The sequence below is a fragment of the Mchenga conophoros genome, linkage group LG23 (assembly GCF_057382185.1).
Source record: "Mchenga conophoros isolate Kocher_MC1m ecotype Shallow Benthic linkage group LG23, M_conophoros_male_GT1.1, whole genome shotgun sequence".
In the NCBI taxonomy this organism is placed as follows: domain Eukaryota; kingdom Metazoa; phylum Chordata; class Actinopteri; order Cichliformes; family Cichlidae; genus Mchenga; species Mchenga conophoros.
In genome coordinates this window covers 20,797,753-20,825,132 of record NC_140547.1, presented here as the reverse complement: position 1 = coordinate 20,825,132, position 27,380 = coordinate 20,797,753, and the positions used below count along the sequence as shown (strand labels likewise).

The following is a 27,380-nucleotide window of genomic DNA, read 5'->3' as shown; positions in this document are numbered from 1 at the left end:
TGATAAAAAAAAATCACCTTAAACCAGGGGTGTCAAACTTATCTTACAATGCAGCCCACTTTGATCTTAAGCGGGCGAGACCAGTGAAACCTCCTTTCTGTCAGTGTCTGTTTTTCTTCATGGTGAAAAAAAAGCTGCTGTGACAAAAATAGGAATCTGTCCACACAGCTCTCTGGATTTAATATGAAATACATGTGTAAAATTACGGAAAAAGCTATCATGGCCCAGACTGTCCAGTTTTTTTTATTTGTTTTTAGGTTTAGTCATAAAAAAACAGAAATGTCTATCATAGAAAGGGAAAAACAGACACTTTTCCTATACTCACAAAGTTACAGAGGTTTTATTAGAGACACAATTAAGTGTTTTGCTATTTGGCATAATGTGTGAAATTTCTTTGGTAACCCCCCCCCCCCCCCCCCCAAAACAAAAAAACAAAAAAAACAAAACAGGGCTGACAACACTTTACACAATGGTAGAACAAGTCACAGATTCAGAAATCAATTTGTCCTTTATTGCTTCCATTTCTACATTCACCTTTTTACATACATTTCCATTTCTTTCAGTTCTACCTTTTTGCTGCTTTTCTACACATTCAGTTCTCCATTTCATCCCGATCATCACTTTAACCTAAGACTTCTTTTCTCACAGTGCTTTCCTCATTTATTTCAGTTTCCCAAGTAAATTCATTCATTTTATGGTTAATATAGTAAATCTCAACCTCTTATGTCCACACAGAGAGAAGATAAGATTATGTTTCTAAATACAAAGTCTCCACCCTAAAAAGTTACTTCTGATAGTTTGCAGTCGTATTAGCTGCTACCCATGGAAGTTTGCATCCATTGCTGAAAAAAACAAGGATTTTTTCAATCCATAATTCGAAATTTAAGGTCATCATCTCAAGATTGAAAGTTTCACTGACTAACTCAAACTTCTGAGAAAATGAACTTGGAATTTTGGAACTTGGAATTAAGCCAAAATTTTGAGATTTTGTTTGTATTTTGTTTTTGTCAGTCATGGAAACAAGCTTCCATAGATGCCTACCATGAGATAAACAAATCTGATTTGAGGGTGAAAACTGAATGTGAGTGTTGTATGACTCATTAAGCTGGAGGCTGAAAATGCTAACAAAATAGAAACAAAGATTCAGCTGCAAAAGTCATACAAACAAGAAAACATGATAAGAGAGAAAAATGAATTTAGGGATATTTACAGAAAAGGACCATCTCTATTCCTTATTAGTTACAGTCTCAGTGAATGCAGCTGGTCATAATGTAGAAAACCAGACTTTTAAACGATTATACTGAAACAAACATCAAAACACAAGCCATTACAACATTTACACTAATGCTTAAATTTGGAGACGCATTAGCCCAGCCCAGTTACTTAGGTGATAATAATAAACCCCAGTAAATAGTTTGAATCGGCTGATTTAAGCGTCAGTATCGAACATTTATTTTGCTGAAAGCATTGTGATATTACTTTTCTATTGAAGAAAAAAAACAATGCTTAATTGATTTTGTTTTCCCCAATATTTTGACCAAATTGATTTACATGATTTTTAACTTCATGATTAACTGCAACCACAAAAACATTTCTTGAGTACAAAATACAAAATTCAGGAACATTTTCTTAATGTGATAAATTAATTTGTTTTTGGATCACTTTTTTTGTGTAAACTAATTTTTAATATTATACTGGCTCCCCTCCACAACGTCCATGATGTGGGTCTAGATGGATCTTCATCTAGTTGTTGATATTTTCTTAACAACATCAAGATTGTAGCTCCCATGTATTTCAGTTTGATTTGTGTGTGATATGAATATGATGTGAAAAGTCAGTCCTTTACACAATTCCTGGATCCACATGAGGAATCACCTCCGGCAGAGCATATCCAATTCAACACAGATGTGTATATTCTAGAAGTTGCTGAAATTGACTGTTTCAGAATATTTAAAGTGTGATCTCAAGAAAACAAAATTCTCATGTGTAGAACAAACACGGGTTACTTGGTGAATATAAAGTGCAGAAGACAGAAGAACGTGAATTTATCAATGTCAAAGAAACTTAGTGTCACTGACGTTGGAAAACATATAACTAGTGTGGTTTAAAAGGAAATAAAAAGCGAAGAAACTGTTGGAGTGAAACTCTTATGTCATCGCAACAAGCTTCTTTTCTTGAAACCATTAATATTGTACACATCCTTTTAAGGTGACTGATGTAGTTAATTAGGAAGTGTGCTTTAGTGCATTCAATTAAATGCTTCAGGTGAGTTTCAGCTGAGTCAGCTGAGACTTTGCCACACATTCATGACCACATCCAATTTTTCTGTGGTGTCTAACATCCATCTGCTCCCAGCTACATCAGCAAGCTTTCTTTTCCATCAAGCAGTCTCAACCAGTGTCAGACTGGATTCTCCATCAGCTCCCGATGACTCGTTGAAATCCTCTTCATCTTCCTCCTCATCTTCCCCTTCAAAGATTGCAGTCATGGGGGCTGCAACAAGGCGGCAGCGGGCGGCAAAGCGGCGGCTAGCCGAGCAGGGAGGAGTGAGGGAGCGAGGGCGCGTGGAGGAGGATGACAGGAAGAAGAAGGGAGAGGAGGAAGAAGATGAGAAGAAGAGGTTATTATGTGGCAGATCCTGTTGCCTCCATTCCAACATCATGGAGAAGCTCTGAGCACATGGAGATCTGGGAGGTTGCTGAACATTAAGAGTCAGGTGGGCAGTGATGTCATGTGTTTCTCCAGTTTGGAGGGAGCTTGTGGAGTTTACTTGGTCTGAGGATATGTGAGGTGGTGGTGCACCATGAAGGTCAGCTGCTGCAGTGGGAGAAACAACTTTCCGAAGTCGCTCAACTGCTGAGATTCGAGATGAAGAATCAGGTCGACTGCCCTTCCTCAGCAGGAGAGCCTTAAAGCTCTCACTTCTTGCTGACCTTTGACTCTTGAGTGCTGCAGGTCGCATTAGCTGGTCAGTGGGAGTCACCGGAGGGGAGGGGGAGGAGGAGGAGCTCGAGACACGATGTTTGTCTTCTTCTAGATCCCTTCTTCCAAGCATCTTCCTCTTGGACCTGACAGAAATGTGACAGAAAACAGTGAACAATAGTAACTGTATATTTAGAAGCTACATGCACTGAATTACATGGCCACAAGAGAGTTGCTCTATTTTAAAAGTTTCTAGTTAACATCAAGAGGCAACTTCTAGAAATCTGAAAAAATCTAATAGACAACAAAGACATAGGTTCCTAAGAATATGTTTAATATATACATAAACAATGACATGACAGGAATGGAAGGGAACTTGGATTGAAGCACTTTTGTTTCTCAAGTATAGGAGAAGCTAATTAGCTGGGGGATCAAAGAACAAGTAGACGAAGTAGATATCTTACATTTAGTGTCTGAGGAAGAACAGGTTGCGAGTTTACCAGTGATTATGTTTTTGACTACATTATCTTGGTATCTGTCGGGAGGTTTGAACCTACTTGTGGCTTTGAGAACCAGACAATGTCTGGAGATAGTTTTGTACCCTCTACTGTGTGTCGTACTGCTTGATGTTATCATACCTTTGTTTCCTTACCTCCCCAGCAGGAAAGATGTATTTTCCTGTCAGTGGCTTACATTCCCAAACTGACTTTCTCGGTCTGTAATTATTGTGTATACATGAATACCAATGATCCCTGACTCCTCCAGTCTACATGCCAAAGTATCCTTGGGCAAGATACTGAATGCCAAATAACTTTTGATGCATCCATCTGAGTGTGAATGGGTGTGCTTGAAGGCATAGAACAAAGTACTGAATGAATGTGTTTGTGAATGGGTCACTGAGGCTTGTGGATAAAAGTGATTTGAGTGCTCAGTTAGAATAGAGAAACACTATATACGTACTACTACTAAATCTCTGGATTCTTTGACAGCTACAACTTATTCCTATTTGGGGCAACAGGGAATAAGGAAGAACTAGTTTCTATGTATAATAGGAGAATAATAATGACACTACACACTTAGTGACTAATTAAAGGCTTTACCTGTAGACAAACCCCAACTACCAGGGCATTCATGCTGTCCCTTCCCATACAGCACTGCTCCATAGAGTAAGAGGTAGAATTCAAACCAACAAGTGAGGATGTGGTTTAAAGGATTTTACAGAACAAGTGCATAGTATACATTTTGTGTTCCCACCTGTGAATGATGGTGAATAGATCCTCTGTGGTTCGCGGACAACCAGAGATGAACATCTGATCTGCTGAAATGCTGCCAAACACATCAGCTGGGAAGGAAAGGACAGTGAAAAAAAACTGAACTTCAATTGTTCATTTAACAGTTCAGTTGAACTGAAATTGAAATGATGAAGAATACAATAATAATAATGGATTGCATTTATATAGCGCTTTTCGAGAACCTCAAAGCACTGTACAATTCCATTATCCATTCACTCTCACATTCACACACTGGTGGAGGCAAGCTACAGTTGTAGCCACAGCTGCCCTGGGGCAGACTGAATACAAGAGCAAGAATAATTATTTATTTATTATTTATTTTCCAATAATAATTATTAAAGATACCTGTATGCTCCGAAGATGACATTCACAGACATGATACTGCGGTATATAAGTTCCTATGTATGTAAGTTCCTATTGAGCTGTAGTCTGACTGAACCACATGCTGTACCTTATCTGCATATTTTTGTCTACTCTCACAGCTTGTTTGGGCAGGAAACTTGGCCCACTTTGCTTCACACCTGCACAAACAAAAGCTCTGCCTACATTTACTGAATGACTACTAAGGCAGATACTGGGGACAGCTAATACAGAAAATGCTTACTTAGTTTCACCAAGGACTCCATAAATTATATATTTGAGCATTTGGTGAACAATAAACAGGGATCTATAAATATTAGCTGCTATAATGCATAATAGGCTCACCACAATCTGAATTGGATAGGTTAAGAAGCAGGATCTGTGGTCTTGATAGAACTTACCATCCTGGGGACTGCTAGCCTCCTTTGATTTTTCTCCTCCTCTCAGAGCTCCGGGCTCGTCTTGTTTTTCACCTGGCTCTTGTATGAGAAGATCTGGTAGTGACAGTTCACCCCGCAGGCTGTCAGTGGACAGTACGCTGCTGAGAGAGTACCTGCTCTGACCAATCAAACTGAAGGAGCTTTCAGAGTCACTTGTGTCTTGGTCCCAAACTTTAGTAACTTTCATCTTCTGGCTTATTTGGATTGTCCTGTCTTTTCTTACATCTCTCTCATCTCCAGATGAGGATGAAGAGGATGATGAGGATGATGAGGATGATGAAGATGATGGGGAGGGTTCCATTTTTGCTGAGATCATTAGCAGCTGCCTGCCTGGCCTTTTCTTCTTCTTTTTCCTTCCTTTGTCTTTTTTCTTTGTGGTGGATGACATCATCATCATCCTTGCCATGTTAATCCTTCTCTCTTCCAAACTTTCCTTAATATCTTCCTCTTCATCTTCAGCTAGTGATGACCTCATCATTCTCCTCTGAAATGATGTATCATCTTGATAAAGTTTTGTTTTGATATCACCACAACTGGGGTGTGTTACTTCAGTTTGGGTGCCCTCAGTCCATGTGGAAGTAGTTCCTTGGCCCTTTGAGTTCCCTAATGTGCTACGGGTAGCCATTCCCATGATCCTTGAGGAGGCGCAGGTTCTATACATTTCCATGGCTCCTAGGGAGTAGTTGGTCTTTAAGGTATCCAAGGTTTCATTCAAAGTGTTTCGAGCCATTGTGGTCCCGGTGCCTATGGTTTTCAAGGTGCTACTGCTAGCTGTGATGCACAGACTCTGTGAAGCACCTCCAGTCCCAGAGGTCCCCATGGAAGCCCCTCCTGTAATTTTAGATGGAAAGAGTGGTTTGGTTGTTTTGGGTGAGGTCAGTGAGAGATCTGGTCTCTTGTGCAAAATTGGTGTTTTTGTCCGTTGAGGGGAGCTGGCAGGTGAGTGCATGGTGATATTGGCAGATGTTGTGTTAATTGGGTATACAGGTGTCACTGAGTTATCACTGGTGGACACCAAGTGCTTTGGTGAAGGGGGACTATGGATCACATGTTTGTGTAAAGGTGTGCAGAAAGAATCATCAGGAAACTGTGACTGGCTGTTGAACCCTGGAGAAAATGCTGTACTTTGTCCATTGCTCCTCACCACATTGAGTTCTCGTGTGGCGTTGGGGGATGTTGTGAGACCCAGAATGCAAAGATCAGGCTTCTTTGGTGGAACTGGCTTCTCTGGAGAGCAGATCTTTCTTGGGCTACTTGGCTTCAAGTCCCTGTTACAGTGTTTAATATCAACATTCTTCAAATCTCCATCAGCAGCACAGAGTGACTGCATTTGTGATTTTTTCTTGTCATTTTGCTCGACTTCCTCTTTGCTCTCTAACAGCATTTTTCTGCATTCTCTTTGAATCTCTGCAAGTTCTTTGAGCTTAGCATCTGTTAGCACTGTTCCTATAATGTTTTGTTGGAAAGACGTAGGTTGACTTATTGTGCTGACATGGTTATTGTCAGTTTCATAAGACATTTTCACCCATGGACTCTCAGAACTGGAGATTTCATTGTTAGCTAGTGTAGCATACATGTCTGAATCTTTCTTTTTCTGTTCACTGGACTGTCTGCATTGAGGAGTGCCACCATTCCTCAGCTGAAGCCCAAGACTTCTCTTGCTAGCAGTGTTATGAATAATGCTTTGTGAGCTTTGAAGATTGTTGAAATCTGATTCATCTGCCAAAAGCTCTGTTTTTGTTTGTTTGAAGAAATCATCATCTGATTCATGTTTAGGTTGTTTCATTTCAGCATTGTCTGGGCTGTGAAGGCTAGCATTATCCAAGGATGCACTAGCTGTATTATTGTCATTGTTTGCAACATAACAGATATCGTTTTCTGATCCTTGTTCCGCTAGGTTAACACTGGTGTTGGAAACAAGGTTTCCTTTAGTCAAGTCAGCCAAGTAGTGTTGAGCTTCTTTGATTGGTAGATCCTGGTTACCATGGTTACCAACAGACAACAAAGCGCCATCATCAGTAGATGTACCATTGGCTGGCAGGACTTCCTGGTTCTTAATAGAGCGGAGTTTGACGTCCTGCAGAGCTTGAGCAGTTACCAGAGGGCAGGGGTGTGCTTTGCCATATTTGTGTGGAAACGCGTCTGGGCTTGGTCGGGAGAAGACAGAGGCAAAAGGTGTGGGGACAGTAGACAAAGGAGGGAGAGGGGGAGGTGGTGGTGGTGGAGGGAGGTCAGCAATTGGCATGTCTGGGAGTTCTGAACATGGGGGAGGAGGGGGAGAAGTTGGGGGAGGAGGGAAGTTGGTGGAAGATGACACTGTAAATACCAGATCATGATGGGAAGTCTGCCTGACAGCGTAGGAGTAGGGGGGAGGAGGAGGCCGGGAGAAGGGAGGTAGAGGAGAAGGCCTGGCAAGGGATAATGGTGGGAGAGGAGGCGGTGGAGGGGGCAGAGGAAGGGATGATGGTGAAGGAAGAGGAACAAGAGAAAGTTTAGTGAAAGAACAAGGAGCAGGTGAGCAGGACTGCAGTGGAGGAGGAGGGGGAGGAGGAAGAGTTTCATGAATGGGAGAGCAGGAAAGTGAAAGCAAAGAAGACTCGAGAAGAGGAGGCCGAGGTGGTGGGGCAGGAAGATTAATATGTTTGGCAGAGGAGTCTGAGGAGGTGCAGGAGGAGAGGGAAGAGGTTGAAGAAAATGAGGATGAAAGGGATGAGAAAAGTGAAGACTTCCTCTCTGGCACTGGTGGCTTTGGTCTGCCTTCACCTCGAGACCTTGTCCTAGGCAGGGAGGATGCGACAGGGGAGAGGGGGAAGGAGGTAAAGCAGGAAGAGGAGAAAGGTGAGGTTGGGGGGAGGGAGAAAGCTCCAGGACTTGTTGTGAGAGGGGAGGATGGGATGAGGGGTGAAGACACTGGCGTGCCAGGAGTTGGAGTGTTAGACTGACTAGAGTACCCACTGGAGGGCGAAGCAAGTCGCTGAAGCCCAGGCACAGAAGAGGAAGCTGGAGGTTGGTGATTGAGAGTAAAAGTCAGACCTTCCTCCTCTGAACCTGGAGACCCAGGGCTGAGGTGAGTTGGTTCGAGGTTGGAAGGAGGAGAGTCAGAAGAGGTTGATGCCTGGCAGTCTGGGTTTAGAGGCTCAAAGGTTGAAACTGTACCACAGTTAAGCCCACTTTGGCGTCTTTTGGTGCTACTTCGGGGCACCCAGGGATCCTGAAAGTTCTGGGGAGATGACGCAGGTGTGTGCTGCATGGTGCGTTCCAGGCGGGGACCGCGCTCCACCTTGGGACTAGAAGAAGAACGCGAAGATTTGCTACGACCTGGCCGTCGCCTCAATGAATCAGAACGCAATGGTGGAGGAGGTGGACGCTTGGACTTGCGAAGGGAGATGCTGCGGGTGACAGAACGAGAGTAGCAGGAGGATGTGCTTGACTTCCTTTTCTCACGGTTTAGCGAGGGAGAGGACATCTTCACTGAACGCAAGGAGCTGCTATCAGTGCAAGAAGGGGAGGACCGACCAGAAGAGAGAAGTGGATCGAAGTTCCAACCTTCATCAGAAACACATCTCATTTCCTGGGAAATTCCACTGTGGACACTGGAGGTTGGAGAGAGGGTTTTGTAGCTCCATCTCTCTCCAGTCAAGGAACAACCATCTGAGAAACACTGGGTGTCCTGCTTTGTGGTTGTCAGGTCATCCTCTGCTGGGTAATGAAACTGAGTCTCTGAATCAGTGATAGGGGAAGAAGGAAGAGAGCCGGGGGAAGAAAGGGCCTCATTATTGGGCTTATCACTGGGGGAAGCCCACTCTGATTGTAGGGCACAACTAGAGGTTGCAGGGACAGATGATATAATAGGTGAGGAGGGAACGGAATTAAAGGAGGAGGAAGGAGACTGTGGCATTACTCTGGCAGTGGGGTCAAAGGGCAGCAGAGGGTGAAGATCACTGGGGAATCCCTGTAGATCCTGTGACTGGAAAAGAAAACAGGAATAAAAAAGAGAAAAATTATTTAAAATGTGCTCCAGGCATTTCTAATTTAGCATAACTTGGTTTCCTCAAAAAGCCAGTATAGTAAATTTAGTGTGAAAATCCAAAGTATCTGATGCTCTTCTATTGCTTTGATATTTCTCTTCTACCCAGCCGACAGTGAGCAACAGTAACTTAAAAATTTAGAAAGGTCAACAAATGAAAGGCTCTGAGCCCATGACATACTCTCAGCATCTGTAGGACATTCTGTTCATTGGGGACATGTTTGGAGTCTAATAATAATGGATTGGATTTATATAGCACTTTTCAAGGCACCCAAAGCGCTTTACAATGCCACTATTCATTCACTCTCACATTCACACACTGGTGGAAGCAGCTACAGTTGTAGCCACAGCTGCCCTGGGGCAGACTGACAGAAGCAAGGCTGCCATATCGTGCCATCGGCCCCTCTGGCCAACAACAGTAGGCGGTAGGGTAAAGTGTCTTGCCCAAGGACACAACGACCAGGACAGAGAGCCCGGGGATCGAACCGGCGACCTTCCGGTTACAGATACGCTTCCCAACCCCCTGAGCCACGGTCGCCCCACAAGTTCTGAACTGTCTTCCCTCTGGCCTATGTTGGCTGACATTAGCATGCCAGTCATCTGGAAACTCCTTCAATTTATGCTTTGACTTTATTAGTGTAATAATAACTTCTGATTAATTTACCTGGTAGCAAGATGAGGAGGTGCCGAGAGTCCTGCAGGATACACTGTTACAGCTGGCCTCGGAGTTCAGGGAGGAGTTGGTTGCTGGACGGGGGAGGGTGTGGCTCTCCAAGGATGGTGAGCAGCAGGAGCCGGAATGGCAACCAATATGTGGGGAAGAGGTAAGGGAGGCCATGAGGCTGGACATTCCCTCTCCTTTAGGGGCTCGGATTCTCCTTGTTGACAGCTGCTCCTCTTTTCTTAGATCTCCCTTTTCCTCCACTTCCATGTTCCTCTGCTGATGAGGAGAGGTACATTCAGATGCAGGTCGACCCACAGTGGAGAACTGACCAGGAAGAACGTCAGAGATAGATGGTGACTTCGGGAGGGCATTATCTGGTATCCCAGTAACTGTCTTGCGTCGGCTCAATTTCCGGGGTCGTCGGTTTAGTGAGTCAGCATTGGAAAGTGTTCTTTGAAAACTGGCTTGGCGATCAAAACTCTCACCTTAAGTGTGAACACATACAAAAAGGTAACAGTCAAGACATGAGAAACCAAGTCGCTACTCCGAATCCAAGTTTAGCCTATGAGTCCTGCTGTAGTTTACTTAAACCTCACATCATATCCTAACTCTGATGTTTCCCGTTAGTTACTTAGAGTCCTGATAAAATCATATGTCTCTTTAAGGTCTTCAAGATAAGCTTCTGTTGAAAGAAAAAATCTCAGTTCCAAGTAAGATCTAAAGCTATAGTGGATAGTTATACAGTTATTTAACAAAAGTTAATCAAGTTTCTGTGAGAGCAGAATCCAGATGAAAATGGAGGCAATGTACCTCCGATTTCAACTCCTGGTCCAGAGTTAATTCTGAAAAGGCTAAAGGTAATTTACCAAGTCCCAAGATTTGGGTGAGTTAAATTGAAGTAAAGCCTCAAGCCTAAGAAGAACTTCAAGTTGGATTTGGGTCTCATTAGATTACTCTAACTTATATTTCAAATCTGAGTCCTATCCAGACTCCAGATTTTAAGATTTAAGGCATGAATCAAGATGACAAAAGCTTTCTGGTCTGCTCTAAATTAGAAGAACTCCCTATGAAGACCAAACTGATTTGAGCCTGAGAAAAATTTAAAGGTAAATCTCGAGTTTATGTCTCAGTCTATTTTTGAAACCAGATGCAAGTAGAAATTCAGTGTAGACAATATGGCAGAAATAAATTTAAAGTTTTAGATGAGTTTCAATAGTAAGTTCAGAGTCCTTACAAACAGAATCTGGATCTGAGTCCAGCTGTACCTGTTACATTAATAGGAACAATATCTGCTGCGACTGCTTCGGCCTGCTGCCTCATCCTCTCCTCCGGCGTTGGAAGTCGAGGGTGCGGTTCCACATCCATTTCGACTTTTGGCTCATATGTTTGCTCATCATCATCCCAACAGGAGGTGAGATGGACGGGATTCAGGACCAGTGGTGTCAGGGGTCGCCTGTTGTTCAAGATGAACATCTCATCTTCCTCTGAGGATGTTGTGGACTGACAAAGAAAAGAGGCAGAAATTAACAGTTTGGTCTACAAATTGAGTTTTGATACAGTTAAATCTAGTCCAGCAGCGTTGGGGTCTAATCTAGCCTGGAAGGGTCAAATTAAGACTTTGTCGACTGTTAGGGTAAAAAGCCTGTTTGGGTGTAACTGAGATGCTGCCCTACTTTAATTTTATCTAATCTAATGTACTACAGACATGTTTATTCCATGTTTACCTTTCTTCTCCAAACTGAAAACTTGAAACAAACTGAAAAGCAAGACTTAGAGAAAAAGTCCAAGACTCTGGACCTCTGAGGAGGGTTGAGAACATGAGGGAAGGATCAAGGGATGAGAAAAACAATTAAAGGAAAGGTTAATCATTGAGTATAACAAATAGATGGCAGAAGATGTGTCAGTGCTTCAGTTTGACCAGCAGATGGAAATAAAACACAAAGATTCTGCACTGATTGCACAAACAGAAAAAGATCCAGAACACACCAAACCAAATGTCTGTAGTTTTAAATCAGGAAACTGGATTGAAAAATAAACAATGAACATATATAAAACTCCAGGCTCCTTTAAATATATGGGGAAACAAAGGGATTTTTGTCCTTTAAGAAGCCGTTGTCTTGTATTTTACAGTGTGGCAATAAAAATAGCTTGAAAAATTACCAATAACAATTATTCTTTTATTCTTTCAGATGTAATGGTGAGCATGCTGGGCTGATATAATTGAGTTCCCGGGCCATGAGTAAGAGACACCGAACTGGTAGCGCTGGTGTCATTGTCTTCAGCCCCATTAATATATATCACTACATCTGTATAAACATCTTCACATGTTTCTCACCATCTTCCTGCTTTTGTCCCTCCACCCTCGTCGTGCGGTTCCGTCTGATTGGTTGATGCTGGAGAAGGGAGGAAGGGTGGGGCTGGGGGGGTGGGGCTGAGAACCACTTGGGATGCTGCAGCCATGCTGAGTCAGCCCATTACATGCTACAAACACACCATGATGATAGAAAATAGTGAGTTGAGTACATGAGAATGATTGTGGACTGTGTGAGCTTTGCTGCAGTGATCAGCTGAGATCAGCAGGAGAGCTCAGCCTTCGTCATTTATGCTTTCTCACAGTGACATGTGGCACTGCAGCTGCTGCGAAGCTGCAGAGCGTGCTGCATGCAGACCCCTGCAGCACTCTGCAGTCTGCTCACAGGCTGCTGTCACCTCTAAGCTTAATTACTTCTCTGATAAGCATCAAAGAACCAGGATTTATGGCCTCAAGCGAAGGAAACTGATCATTTATAAAGCTTAAGTACTTCATTGAAAATTTATGGAATCAAACACAGTGTAAAAGGCCTTTATTGCTCAGCAGCTATAAAAACAGACAGGAGGCTGTTTATCAGGACTGATGGCTGATTGAGAATATACTGCAGATTTCAGAGACATAAACATTTAAAGAGCAAATGATGAGGATCTCTTTGAACAGGCAGCTGCTTTTGCAGTCTTTCCTGGCAGACTTGTTGGTGTAAACACCCAAACAATGTTAGCCTTAGCGACATGACAGTGTTATAAACAGTTAGTGATCTGCCACTGCAGTGAGGAAGACTGTGAGTTTTCCACCTTCAGCCCATAAAGAACAATATCAAGAGTGGAGAAGAGTACGTATTCTTTCAGCAGCAATTCTGTGAGTGTGTCAGGTCATAAGGTCACTGTCTGCTGGCATCTGTCAGCCAATGCTAATCCTACAGGACACACACACACTTAGGACTCGAGGTTTGTGTGTAACAGACTTCTGAGGCTCTGGGGGTTCACACACTTCTTGAACTTGACCCAAAATAATTTTCAATTTTCTTTTTTAATTATTTTACACAATATATAATATGACATAAGGAAGACAACAAATAGGGAAAAACACATTTATTATTTATTCATTAATTTACTGTAAAAATTTAACTTAAATATTTTCAATTTGTTTAAATACTTATAATCTACTTATTGATCAAAAATCTTTTCCACCTGGGTCTACATCCAAGAATGGATACAGATACAATCCATTAACTCACGCTGTGAATGTTTTCTGAAGCAGACGTCATTTAGCCTGACCAGATGCTCCATGTCATTCATATGTCCGACTTCCTGCCCTCCTCATCTGCTCTGTGCGGCTTGAAAGGACTTATAATTAACTTGGATTGCAGAGCCACTTCAGAGATGCTTCTACAATGTGGAGCAGTGGTTTTAGTGTTTTCAGTCATTTCTACCGCAGCCGCATTGCAGTTTCTCCTCATGGGACTCAGGTATTATTGATCGAGTTTATACACAGACTTCTTTAAGTGAACTTCTCAGTTCACAAAACAGTCTGATTGCTGTTCTGGACTCAGGTTCAAAGCTGCACCCTGTCTGTTCACTTCTTCTTCCTAATTTAATCCAGGCTCTCTAAATATTTGAGTTAATGAAGGTTCTCTCCCCCTCTCTGTAACCAGAGCTGGTAATTCTTGATGTCAGTAAACATTTTTTTTCATTGGTTTATGGTCTCAATAGCTACTTTTAAGTCTTATTGAAGATAACATGGCGTTCCTTTTGGAAAGTATGGTTCCATTAGAGTGAGACAGGACCAGAAATCAGGGAAGGATTTAAAGTGTGGCTACTTATTTTCATCTAGAGACTTTCTCAAGTCTCTTAGCATTACTCTAAATGTGTTTCCCCACAGATCCAGTTAATCTCACATTTTTGTAAGGTTAACTGATGAAACACTAAAGTACCACTCTCACCTCGCAGGTCATCAGCACTGCCTGATCGCCTTTTGCCAGGGATGAAGCGCAGACCCTGCTGAGGCTTCTGGGTAGTGTAGTGAACAGACCACTTACTGTCCCCGTCCCCTGCAGCACAAACAAAGACAGAGAGAGAGAGAGGGAGAATGAGGCTACTTTCTGGATTTTAATCTTGTTTCAGCAAATCTTTTCACACTCAGAGGAGCAGTGATGATGAGAGCTGCTGCACTCAGCACTATTCAAGGTGACCTCCACATCACAGGGCTTTTATTGTGAAAGAGCTGCAGATTGACTGTCTGTGGTATTCAGTGGACAGATGTATGGACAGATGTGGAGCTTGAGTCTCAGCCTTCTGCATTCTGCAATGTATGTCAGGACCAAAAACACCTCTTATAATACAAAGTAGGAATTTCTTACAATAACTTATGAATGATTTTGTTTTTCTGCACTGACAGCGTTTTTTGTTTTGTTTTAGTCATTCATCTCATCCTAATAATATTCAAAAAACAAGAGAGAAAAGATAATTTGTTCCCATTAATCAATCACATCTCTCTTTAACCGCATGATCCAAGTCATCACTGATGAGTGATGGCCGATTGTTTATGTTCTGTTGTCATATTTTTTGTTGTCATTCAAAAGACAAGTAAATAAACACCATTACATTTTAATCAAGAAAAGGTTATTTTATTTTTTCTTCTGAACACAGCTTTAGAGGTTTAAACCAAACAATGGAAACAAACATTACGGGGACTGAAATGGCGATGCAGGAAGCTCCTGAGATCCTTGAAGGAATGCCAAAGTCCTTGAGAAATATGAAAGATTATTTAAGATGTAAATATGGTCCTTGAGATTTTGTGTGTTTTGGTGGGTTCTTTAGAACAAGCATGCAGAGGCTGAAATATGAAAATACACGCAGTGGTCCGATAAATACTTTAGACAGTTCCAGAAGTGTCAGAAGGTATTTTGGGTTTTCCAGAAGCATCAGTGGTGCTTGAAGTTCTAAAACATTAGAGATTCGATATAAGGCTTGCGGGGTTTTCACTGGCTCTGAAAAAGAAGATGCAATTCTTCTAGGAAGGCTTAAACAGTCTTTACGGGGTCCAAGTAATCCTCAAGGAGGTCTGACAAGTTGTGACAGTTTTTAAGAAGGGACCACAGGTGTTTGAGAAGATTTAGGGAGTCCTGTGGCAGGTTCTTGAGGAGGTTTTTTATGTTAGAAGGAGGCCCTTGATGAAGCCATAAGAGAATTACAGGAACCACCAAGGAGAATGATAAAGAGACCATCCTGATTCTTGAGGTGCTTCTGCTGGTCCTTGATATGAACCTGAAGAAGCTTGGTAGTTCTTAATTGGGTCCCAGAAGTTCTTGGTAGGTAGTGGTCCTTGACCAGGCAGTAGACGTCTGTGGCAGATTCAGTGGGTCATTGCAAATGTTCCAGTGATTCAAGCTGCTCTTGTATGTTGAGGACATAATAAATGTCCACACTGATCATCAAGAAGATACTATGGTTGCTTAATTATTTTTTCCAATTGTCGTTGAGAAATAACACAGGTCTGTAAAGAGATTTAAATTGTTCTTGAGGGCATTCTAGAGGTCACTACGAGGTTATAAAGCTCTGAATAACTTTTCCGAGAGTCCATGTGGAGATTCCAGGGGTCCACAAGTCCTGACAAAAGCCTTTAAATAAGCCTATATTGTTCTTGAAGAGTTTCTGGGGGTTACTGATTAAAGGGTTAAAACCTCGAGAAGACATCCTAAGGGTCCTTGTGGGGATTCCAGGACCCCTTGAGAACACAAATGCCAAAAAAGTCTTTAAATGATCCCTAAATTGGGTTCTTGAAGTCAGTAAGATTATTACAAGGCATTTAAAGACAGTCCTGGAGACCTTGAATAGGGTCTCTAATGTTTTAGACTATAGTTACAGGTAATATAAACTCACATTTCAAATGCTCATTAAACTGCTGATCTAAACTACGTTTGACATGATTTTTACATGCACCTGAGAGCCAATCAGGGGGTGGTATCTATGAGGTCATCTTTAGAGAGCTATAACTCACTCTACCTGTACAGCTCAAAGGTAAATCAATCCCTCGCCAATACAGCGGCACTCACCTCTGGTCTTACTGAGATATCTGAGGACAGATTTGATTGCCGTTCCGATCAGAACCATAACGACGCCACACACTCGTTTAGACACACACACCGACACACACACTCCTGAGGCTGCAGCAAACAGAAAGAGAGCGGGCGAGCAGCAGCAGTAATGCAGCTCGACTCGCTGCAATGCTACTCTCCTCCCACTCCTCTCTCTCTTATTCTCTTTTTATGTCACTCGCTCCCCCCTCTTTCTTCTTTTCTTTTCTCCACACACACACACACCGTTGGCAGGAAGCCAGTACACGTGTGTGTCCTTCATGTGTGTCGCCAGGTGATGAAGGTTACCCGCAAATACCGCATTATCACAACGACACATGAAACATGATGCTTTGTAGATGAAGAGAGATGAAGAAACAGAATTCAAAGTGTGTCCGCGCCTCTGATGTATCCCTGTTCATCTTTTATTCTCTGTGTTCTCATGTTTCTATCTTTGTGAGGTCCAAAGAGAGTGAGGACATGCTGTCAAAGTGTGGACATCAGCCTTGACATCAGCATCTGAGGGATAAAATGAGGAAAAATGCCAAAAAAACCCCCAAAAACCAAAAACACAAAAAAACCTTCAGGGTATAACAGGTGCTAATGCACAAAGAGATAACCGCATCCAGTATTTGAATAGATGCAGGTGGTGCATATTTCATGTTTTTACAGTCAGATCTGTATATATTTTTAACAATAACCTTTCAAAAGAATGATATAAATACAGCAGAATACAATTTTCTTATTCATCCATCCATCCATCCATCCATCCATCAATCCATCCATCCGTCTTGTGGTGCTTTTCTGAATGTGGGGCAACAGTCTATGTAGAAAAGCCCAGATCTCCTTCTAACCAGCCTGCCATCCAGGTCTTCTGGAGTGACGGCACAGTATTCTGAGCTAGCTTTACAAGAGACACTAAATCTCTCTGGGATGACCAAGCTCCTCATCCTATTTCTAGCAGAAAGCCCAGACAGCCTGAGAAGGAAATAATTTCCTTGCTTATATCTGTGATCCCATTCCTTTGGTCACTGACCACAGTTCATAGCCATAGGTGGGGATGGGAAGGTAGATGTAGTAACTCTAGAGCTTCACTTTCATACTCAGCTCTCTCGTCACCGCAATAGACTGTAAAAACATCTGCATCACTGCTGCATCAATCCATCTGTAGTCTATTACTCCTTCCTGGCCTCGATTATGAACCAGACCCCAAAATAACTCCACCATTTAGTGCAGAAGCCATTCCCAGCCTTGAATCGCCCCACCACACTTTTCTGACTGAGAACCATGACATCATGGAGACTTGTTTTTTAAAATTTGTAACATATTGTTAAAAATGCCTACTTGTCTTAGTAGATGTGTTTAGTGGACATAGCAGGGGTAACTTGTACACTCCTGAAGGTTTTATTAATCCTTAATAAATATCCACAGGTTTTGGGCTACATACCATATATTGCCATGAAGATGGTGTCTTTTTCAGGTAAAGCATTGCTTATTTCAACAAGAACATCATTCTTTAACTGTCATTCCTTATGGCCTAGACACTGGCTAATGTCAGTTTCATAGTTTTCGTGACAAAATGTTGGCATTTTGTCAAATTTTGTGGAATTGTTTTTTTCTTTTTTCTTTTTTTTTAGGGAAAATCTTGCTTTTCAGCAAGACTATATTCTGCACATATTCCAACAGCAGAACTCCACAGTAAAAACGTGTGCAACCCTAAGTATTTGTGGTAACACTGGCCATGGCTGATAGAGTTGACAGTCACCTTCATCATCACCAACTGGGACAGTTCCAGTCTGTAACTGTGCCGACTATGTGGGCCAGTGGAGCAGCTAATTACCGTCTTCATGGCTGACAGCCTGTCTGTCTGTCTTCACCTTCTCACTGTTTTAATTAGTTTCATTAATTAGACAGGAAGTAGGACACACTATCATTATGTCATAGTCTTATATATAGTCGGAATCTGTTAAACTCTGAACTCTGTCAGCTGTCCAGTCAGGAAAGAGGAAGGATGAGGACAGAGTCACGTACCACTGACTGATTGATGCTCAGTTTTCTTTGTTTTAACATTATAAACGCTGAGACGTCACCACAAAGGCAACATGAGGGCGGGATACTGAAGGTAGATGTTAGGAAACTAACAGGTAGCAGCTGTTGCAGCTAAAAAGCCTGTTCATTATCTGTTATTCGTGGAATTAGCTTTTAGGCCAATGCGTGGAGCGGCAGCTAATCCTTGCACACACACACACACACGTACACATGAAGAAGATTATGCACACAGGGGAGATAATTAACCAAGAATATGGAGAGCTGGTGTGATTTTCTTCTGCATATTATCAGAGAATAATAGCTGACTGGTGCTGTGATGCATTATTGATCAGACAGTCACACAGTGTGTGTGAAAGTGTGTTTACTCTGCCACAGGAGACGTGCAGGCACTGAGTTGCTGCTCTAATGTTCTCATTTAAAAATGGAGAAACTGTGAGGCAAAGACTGAACCAAACTGGGACGAGCTAATCTGGAAGATTTTATTGTATCACACTTTAATTTTACTGATACCACTAATTATGAATATCTGCCGTGAGAAATCTCTTCCCAAGTCATCCAGGAGCAAACTGAATTTAGTTTAAGTGGATCCTAGTCTGCCCTGATGAGAAGAAACACATTAAAATTTGTGTGAGATTTAGAACCAAAGAGAGCCAGATAAAGCCATCTTTCTATATTGAAATGGATAAACAAGAATAGCTGAAGACATTCAGGACCTCAAAGAGTTATGTCAGACAAACTTAGATAATTTGGGACCAGACTAGTGGCTAAAAAACATTCATAATATCAAAGAACCAAATAAACCAAAACAAAGTAACTACTCCAATTTCACGTCTTGATCCATGCTCAATCATCCAGGAAAGTAAATCTCCAAAAAGTTGATTCTGTTCATCTGGACGTAGCGTTTTGTGGGAGAAACGTTTCGTCCCTCATCCAAGTGACTTCTTCAGTCTCAGCTGACTGCAGGTTTCCCCAAACTTATAAACAGTACATTTGCATAATGACTGAAACCAGCCCACTAAAGGAACAATGGGCTGGGAGGTCAATTCCTTAATCATAATTATGCAAATTCTCATGACCATTGATCAACAACCACTGACCAAAACCCACTGATCAAAGACCACTGAATGGTCCAGAGATGATCAAAGACCATCTCTGAATTGAGGAGGGGGCCTAAGTGTCCATCTTTCACCATCTTACAATGCTGTGATTGCAGCCATTCCCCAACTCTCTGTGAATGGTACTCATGGCCATTGATCAGTGGTTGTTGATCAATGGTCATGAGAATTTGCATAATTATGATTAAGGAATTGACCTCCCAGCCCATTGTTCCTTCAGTGGGCTGGTTTCAGTCATTATGCAAATGTACTGTTTATAAGATTGGGGAAACCTGCAGTCAGCTGAGACTGAAGAAGTCACTTGGATGAGTGACGAAACATTTCTCCCACAAAACGCTACGTCCAGATGACCAGAATCAACTTTTTGGATACTCCAATTTAAGACTATATCAAACCAAAACACGACAGGTGAGAACATCCAGGGCTTTATAACGCCAAACTAGGTGAGTTACTATTATTTGTTACAAAACTTAGCTAGGACCATTTAGAATATCAAACCGAGCTTTTCAGGGCCAAATAAAGCCAGACCATAATAAATGGGATAATTCAGGACCTCAAGCTGGAATCTTGGAGACCGAAGTGAGCTAAGCAAGGCTAGCTAGCAGCATTCAGGGCTTAACACAATTTATAGGACATTTTACATGCATAGAAATGCAGTCCTTCCAGGTGAGATCAAACAAAAGTACATTTCAACTAGATTTAGGCTCAAATAAAATTTGAATTTTGTGCCAGATTGAAGATCATAGAGAGCCAGACAAGCATAACTCACAGAACGGAAATGGTCAAATAAGAGTAGTTGAGAATATTCAGGAGGTCAAACATCAGGAACATCACGAAAACTGAGATTATTTGGGACCAAACTAGAAAGAGCTAGAGTGGTAGTAACCATTCAAGTCCCATGATTTAGCACTATTCTGGGCTGAATAAAAGCAAAACCTTTGATTATGCAACCTCGAATAGATCATCCAGGATAACAAATGGTACCATTTATAATATCAAAAAAGTAAGTGTTCCAATTTGCCACAGTGTCACAGTGTATTTGGGACTTTTAAAAGTCAATTCAGGCTGACTGGGATCTGTGGGAACAAAACTGAACTAAGCTATAGGATACCCTGGACCAAACTGGGATAACCCAGACCTGGTTGGTTAATTAACGGTCTCAAAGAAGGAGGTAATTCGGAGTGTGTTATGCTGCCTGATATGATTGAGTACCACATAAACCCTAATACATGTGTCTATTTGACTATCATCTGAAATCTTTGAGGACCAAAATGGTCCAGTTGCACAACTCAAAACCAAAAGCACCATTTCAGGATTCCCAGCTTGGATAGTATCTTTCTAGCAGTGTAATACCAAGTACTAGTAGCAGTATTCTGATTACCCAAATTTCTTGGTAGTACCTTTGTGTAGAAGGGGTGTAGTTTGGGTTGCTTCCTTCCCAGACATTCTCCCTTTGCGACGTCTAAAGCACAAGAAGCTTGTCTTGCACTTCCTGCTGGGCCTGTAGCGATATTGTGGTGGCGGCTCTGGCTCCTTGAATGGGGGTGTAGTTCTAAGATGAAAGGGGACAGGCATGGTGTAACCGGGACGGGGCTCTGGGGTTGGGGGGCAGGAACTAGTTCTGCGTCGCTGGGTGAGAACTGGGCAGTTAGGGCGCTGCAGCTGAAGCGGCAGAGACTGTGGATGGGGTTTACCGCAGGCCTCTGGAGTAAGGAACAGTTTCCCACGAACCTCTGGGGTGAAAGAAGGGTTGATATGGGAGCGTGGTGGGAGTTGCTGCGGGCGGAACCAGGGACTGTTTCCTTGATACTGCAGGTGAGCTGGGAGGGGCTTTTTTTCACTTGAGGCTGATGCAAGCTGTCCCACGCCACCTGCATTTAACCCATAGATGGCATCATGGTGCTGGTAGATTTTAGCTCTGAGCAGGCGCCGGCGCAGGCTGCCCTCTGTTTTTGGTTGCAAGGAAATCATCTTGCGTGGAAGAAGCTCATCTCGCTCTTCATCAGGACCAGAATTCCAACAATGCGACGTCACACCAGGCCCCGCCCCCTCCCCACCCAGGCATTCCACATATGAAATCATTGTTTCTCGAGCTGTGATTAGGAGTTTGATGGGCTGACAGATTACAGGTGACTCACCACGACTAAACTACAATAGTATTATCATCTTTTCGCAGTAAGTCTTCTCTTGGAGTCAGTTTTCAACCCCTTGTTATTCAAACTCATAAAGAGATTTGTATCATCCAGGTCCTTCACAATAAATGTCCAAAGAGGATCAATAATTCCAGAAAAGGTCCTAATTCCTCCAAATTTAGTTAGCCCTGCCTTATAAAAGAGTTTGATTCTGCAAAATAAGCATTAAAAATAATTTTTGCCTTTTTTAGTTGAAGAGAAAAATGAATGTCATTGGACGCACATATTTTCCAGTTATTCACAAAACGAGCCTTGAGCATTTCACAATAAAAGTCTTAAAATGCTATATCTTCACAAATAGCACATTTGGGTTCAGAACAACTATGCAAATTTGTATTATTACAAAAGGTTGATAAAAAATAATAATTTAAAAAAAATGCCCTAAAACAAAGTCCAAAATGTGCTCAGTCGTTTATAAGTTATAAGTTTATAAGTAAGATCTCCGGATCCTCATGTCCACATGTGCAAATGTCCATTTCTTACAACAAACAATCCCAACATTTCACAGTAAAAAAAAAAAAGAAAACCTTCGTGTGACCCTGGAATGAACGCAGTTAAAACCTTTAGGAGCTCTGTCCAACTTCTTCTTATTCCTTCACAATAAAAACCTCAGACCTCCAAACCACAAACCAAAAAGTCTCCCACGGCCGATGTGAATCCAGAAATGATTACAGTCCAACAGTAAATGTGATTTTTCTTCAGAGGTGTTGACATAGTGCTGCTTTCTTTCCTCTCCTCTCTCTAACTCTAATCTACTAACAGGGATTATCCAGGTCTGCAGATGGCCGGTGTGGGACAGGTATTTATCACCACACTCACAACACATGTTGCTCAGTAATGCGTTACTGTGTTAAACTGGGTATCTCTAAATTTAGATCTTAAACAGAAGGTTAACATCCTTCACAGCTTAGTTAAACTTCACCTGCACACCACACGATGTGGGTTAATACACACCTGTCAACTGCAACAAATGCACCAAATCCTACTTCTATAGCTACAGTTAGCAGTTATAGAAACTCGCTGAGCCAGATAACGTTTATTACAGCCACAAAATGACGGCATTGACAGCAGCAAATCCTCTTTGGATTCATTGACCAATTAATGTACTTCAGAACCAACACTTCTTATCTTGATTCAGCATGCAAATACGGAGAATGGACATAATGATGTGGAGCTTGAACTATAGAGACTGCCATTAGTGTCATGTGCACCAAATCTCTACTAGATTTTATTTTGTCATCTTGCTTTTTCATTGTGTGTTATTGCACCTCGGCTTGGTTTTGCTGTTGCATGTAGCTGACCCTCCAACACGACCCTCAGCTACATGCAACATGATCTGTATTCCATTACCTCCATACTGAAAGTAAATAAATGCCTCAGTCAGGTATCCACTACCAGAACTGGATCCTGCTAAATAAAATGTTAAGAAGAAAGGGGACAGTCAGCAGTTGCAGCACATTAAGGGGAACCACAAACCAGTGTGGTTTATAGTGTTCTCATAAACCACACTGCCTCATTTGTGCACACAAACCTTCAACCAGGAAGTCCTGAAGAAGGACCTGTGTTAAAACCACTTGAACAATATCTTAGATTACCCAAGAAAAGAAACAAACCAAACTTTATATTACCATAAAGGGAAAATTCAAACGCTGATAGTCAGTGCTTGACTGGAATTTTAGATTCACACATAGCATAAATGCACTACTGGCTGCTGTTCATCTGTTTATTAACACAAAAATCTATTCAGCAAGTCACATGGCAGCAATTCATTGCCTTTAGGCATGTTTAAGACGACCTGCTGAATTTTAAGCCGAGCACCACATTGGTGATGAAAGGTGATCTAAGCGCCTTTGAACATGCCATGGTTTTTAGAATTTACAGAGAATGGTCTGAAAAGTTGAAAATATCCTGTGAGCAGCGGTTCACAGAAGATTGGAGAGACAGCTTTGAGCTGATAGGAAGGCAACAGCAACTCAAAACCACTTATCACAACTACATATGCAGAAGAGCATTGCTGAATGCAAAGCGCATCAAACATTTAAGCAGATTGGTTACAGCAGCAGAAGACCACACCGAGTGCCACTGATGTCAGCTAAGAATAGAAAACTGAGGCTATGGTTCATGTGGATTCACCGAACTTGAACAAGAGAAGACTGGAAGATGTCCCCTGGTCTGAAAGGCCTTGATTTGTGCTGGTACATTCAGAGGTTGGATCCATCCCAGGTTCCAGCTGGTGGAGGTGGAGAAGTGTCCAAAGTGACAAAACAAAACATAAACATAATGAAGAAATATTCACAAAGAAAAGCAGAATAATGAATGTCTCTGTTTTCAGTCAGTTTGGGAGGCTGATGGTATTTTGTTGGTAAAACTGTGAGGTGTTCCTTTGAGGTGTATGAGTCACAGGGAGGTGAGGACCACAGACAGAAAGAAAGTTAAAAATGTTTATTGTTTAATTGTGAAATCAGTTCTAAAACAAAAACAAGAGTTTTTAACCAATTTTTAAAGGTATCCGTGCTTCATATAAAAGCAATGATAATATTCATTCGTTTTCTGCCTGGAGGTCTCCCTGATCAAACGCTTGATTGACTCAGGGATTCACCTGGCCAACAAAAAAAAGAGAAGAAGAGAAAGTGAGAAGGGTCCCATCAATCTTCAGTTCCTCTCCCCTAGCTTTTTTCCTACGTCATCCATCGTCTGTGTCCTGGCAGCTCAGTTGTGTTTTTGAAGTGAATGTCAGGTACTTGACAGGGGAATTTCTCCCGAGGGTGAAAGTGTTTACTCTGACGGATGATGGGACAAAAATAACTGATGCGATCTTGTCCTGGCGCATTCAGTTGTTATATTTTGTGCTTCTAACTCTTACTATTTTTTAACCACTTCACACAGGTATGATTAATATATTGAGCTTGCAAAACATGTAAATACGATCTAATACGAATACTAAATACTGCAAGACTTGCTTCAAGATGCATCATGAGTACAAATACAAACGAAATTGAGCTCTAATATGCAAATGTAGCTTATAATGATACAGAATGAGGCCACAGATGAAAGCAAACAATCTTAAAAAGAGGGACAATAAGATCATGGGTGAAACATTTAAACATTAACTGCTAATTTGTTTTGTAGCTAAAACTGAAACATCATGAGTCGATAAACATTCTAGCAAATTTTATGTGTGCTCTTTTTGTTTTTGTTTGCTTGAGGAAGTGCAGCTTGCAGGATTTCATTAAGGAAAGCTCCACAGCCACGTCTGAAGCTGCAGGAGAAGGACAGCTGTGTTATGGAGGCTCAATGCGATGCTTCAGCCTGCCCCGACAGGCCGACAGTCATTAAAGACTTACACACACACACACGTGCCAGACTCAAGACTGCACACGTCTCTGACCCAAAACTTGGATGAACCAGCATCATCAGTACTTGCAGTATCAGAAGTACTTGTAGTAGTTGAAATACTAGCGGTGCTATTAGGAGCAGTAACCATAGTAACAGTTGCACAAAGGACTCCTGCAGCTGTAATCATGAAAACAGTGCATCTAGTCAACTCTTCACTCCCTCCATTAATCTCTCTCTCTCTCTCTCTCTCTCTCTCTGTGCTCAAAATAAAGCATGCTCAACCTTCTTCAGTGCTCCAACACACACACACACACACACACACACACACACACACACACACACACACACACACACACACACACACACACACACACACATTCTCTCTTTCTCACTCACACTGCAAAAAGGTTATGAAGATAACGGTGTGTGTGTGTGTTAATGTTGACAGATACAGAAAAAAATGACCCACATTTCATAACTTCATGCCCTCTCTCTCTCTCTCTCTCTCTCTCTCTCTCTCTTTCTCTCTCTCTCTTACCTTTTAAGCAGAGCATGTTGTCCTCACTCGCCCAGCGTCCCTCAATATGACACCCAGTATATTTGTGTGTATGTGTGTGTCTGCGTTTGTGAATCTGAGATGATAAAGACTAAAGGAAAACACAAGTTCAAACTCAGATACCTCCCTCTCTCCCTCTGTCTACCCTCCCTCGTTCTACCACAATAAAAGCCTTCTCTCCTCCTCTCTCCCTCCTCTCAAACCAATCCTCACTCAACCTGAAATTACTCTCCCATTACTCCTCCCTCTCACTCACTCAACAGATGACCTTCAACCTCCCCATTAAGATGAGTATTTCTGCTTTGATAAAGCTTTGATCCACTCACTTCAAAATAAAAGCCCGGTCTGGCGTCATCTGCCTTGTTTTAATTTATTGTTTAACGTGTTATATATATATATATATATTTGCAATGTATTGCTGCTTATATTTTAAAACATATAATTATTCTTTCAACCCCACCTCTCAATTTTAAATCTCTCCCGTGTTTTAAATGCATTGTAGAACAACATGCAGCAACACTACACATGAGTGAGGTTTGGGGTCTTCACACACCCCCGTTCTCTGCTGGCCATCGGGGCGGGGGGGCTGGGAGAAGGTGTTGGCCATCCGATTGGGACCTGGGATGCGGGGCCTCCCTGCTGCTGCGGAGCCTGGGGCGGTCTGCTTGCCTCCACCCCGGGGGAAAGGGTAACATCTCCTGGGTCTAGATGCCGTTTCCCCCTCTGGGGGCGTGGATACCTGGACCCGGGGTATAGAGTATGTTTGGGGAGTGTGATTGTGTGTATGTCCATTTATGTCTATCCTTACGTTGGGTGCGTGCTGAGTATTTGTATATGTGTGCATGAGGGTGGGAATGTATGATTGTGTCAATGTGTGCCTGTTTGTCTGTGTCTATATGTCAGGTCGGGTCTTAGACTCCACCTCTCTGGGAACTCCAAGGCCCTCCAAAGTGTGGAGGCCTATCTCCCCTCACCACACTCCCTGCCGGTGACTGATGACCTCAAGGGTCGGTGCGTTGGTGGTTCTTGGTGTCCGGAGCTGGGCGCTCAGGTATGTACCAGCTCACTCCTGGTGGCTACTTAGCGGGGCCTGGCACCTGTTGCTCGGTCAGGCCTCTTCCGGGGCAAAGGGGTCCCTCGGGCCTCTGGGCCTGCGGTTCGGTTCACTCTGGCACAGCTGGCTGCCAGCAGAGCCGGCAGGCACGCCACTGCAGCCCCCTCTGGCTTCTGCTCCGTGGCTACTGGGTGACCCCTCGTCTGGGGCTCTACTCAGCTCTTCCCAGGAGGGTGGCACGGATGCCCCTCCGGTGGTCCACCTTGGGCTCTTGCACTCTGGGGCCTCTGGATGTCTGGAGCCTGGATCTCCTCCATGCCTGCTTCATGTCCTTGGAGACGGGGCTATGGCTCTCTACACCCTCTAGCAGACCATTACACGGAGAAACCTTTTGAATACAAGTGCGCTGATGCACACAGGTGTTCACTGTTCATAGACATAAACTACACCTTTCTTAGCTGCTACTTTCAAGCACATTGTGCGCTGTCGGTCCTGCGTGCTGCACAACAACATTCAATAATTAGTATTTACTGCTGTTTACACTTAGCTAGATTGATGCTCATCTAGGACAAACATCTTGAGAAAGTTGAGGGTAAACAGTAACGTTTCCCCACCCCCACCCCTAAAAAAAGAGAAGAGAAAAAACAAGCAAAACAAAACAAGCAAAGAAAAATAAAATACAACTGAAAGGGAGTAAAGAAGAATAAAGAATAAGAATACCTTTATGAGCGATGACGAAGCAGTGGATGACAGAGATGTAGTGCTCTGCTTCCTCAGCAGGTGGTGGGTTTCTGGAGACAGGATCAGCCTTATTAATCACAGACTAAGGAGCACACGCTTCAGCCTGATTATAAATAATATTCAATAAACTTTATGTATCAGTTTCTTCTATTATCTTTATTCATTTATATCTAGTTCACTTGAAAGTGTAGGCTAGTTTGTCTCACCAGAGCCGGAAGATTTTATGTTTTTTTCCTCTATAAACGA

The 27,380-nt window shown here is 42.5% G+C and overlaps 1 protein-coding gene across 4 annotated transcripts; it reads right to left on the bottom strand.

Annotated features, from left to right (window-relative positions):
* Positions 1 to 489: 489 nt before the first annotated feature.
* On the bottom strand, positions 490 to 27,369 carry nhsl1a (NHS-like 1a). Of its 4 annotated transcripts, XM_085265842.1 has the most exons (11): positions 27,341 to 27,369; positions 27,114 to 27,184; positions 25,322 to 26,756; positions 13,959 to 14,066; positions 12,041 to 12,186; positions 11,430 to 11,504; positions 10,971 to 11,205; positions 9,706 to 10,190; positions 4,976 to 8,981; positions 4,177 to 4,264; positions 490 to 3,068 (listed from the first exon to the last, which is right to left on the bottom strand). In XM_085265842.1, exons 3-11 carry the CDS (start codon positions 25,335 to 25,337, stop codon positions 2,381 to 2,383), a joined length of 5,847 nt encoding a protein of 1,948 aa, XP_085121968.1. In that variant the 5' UTR covers positions 25,338 to 26,756; positions 27,114 to 27,184; positions 27,341 to 27,369; the 3' UTR covers positions 490 to 2,380. The 4 variants fall into 4 exon arrangements, with proteins under 4 accessions (XP_085121968.1, XP_085121966.1, XP_085121967.1 ...); XM_085265840.1 differs by lacking the exons at positions 25,322 to 26,756; positions 27,114 to 27,184; positions 27,341 to 27,369 and adding an exon at positions 20,656 to 23,013; XM_085265843.1 differs by lacking the exons at positions 11,430 to 11,504; positions 25,322 to 26,756; positions 27,114 to 27,184; positions 27,341 to 27,369 and adding exons at positions 4,023 to 4,076; positions 20,656 to 23,016 and having other exon boundaries at positions 2,932 to 3,068.
* Positions 27,370 to 27,380: the final 11 nt, after the last annotated feature.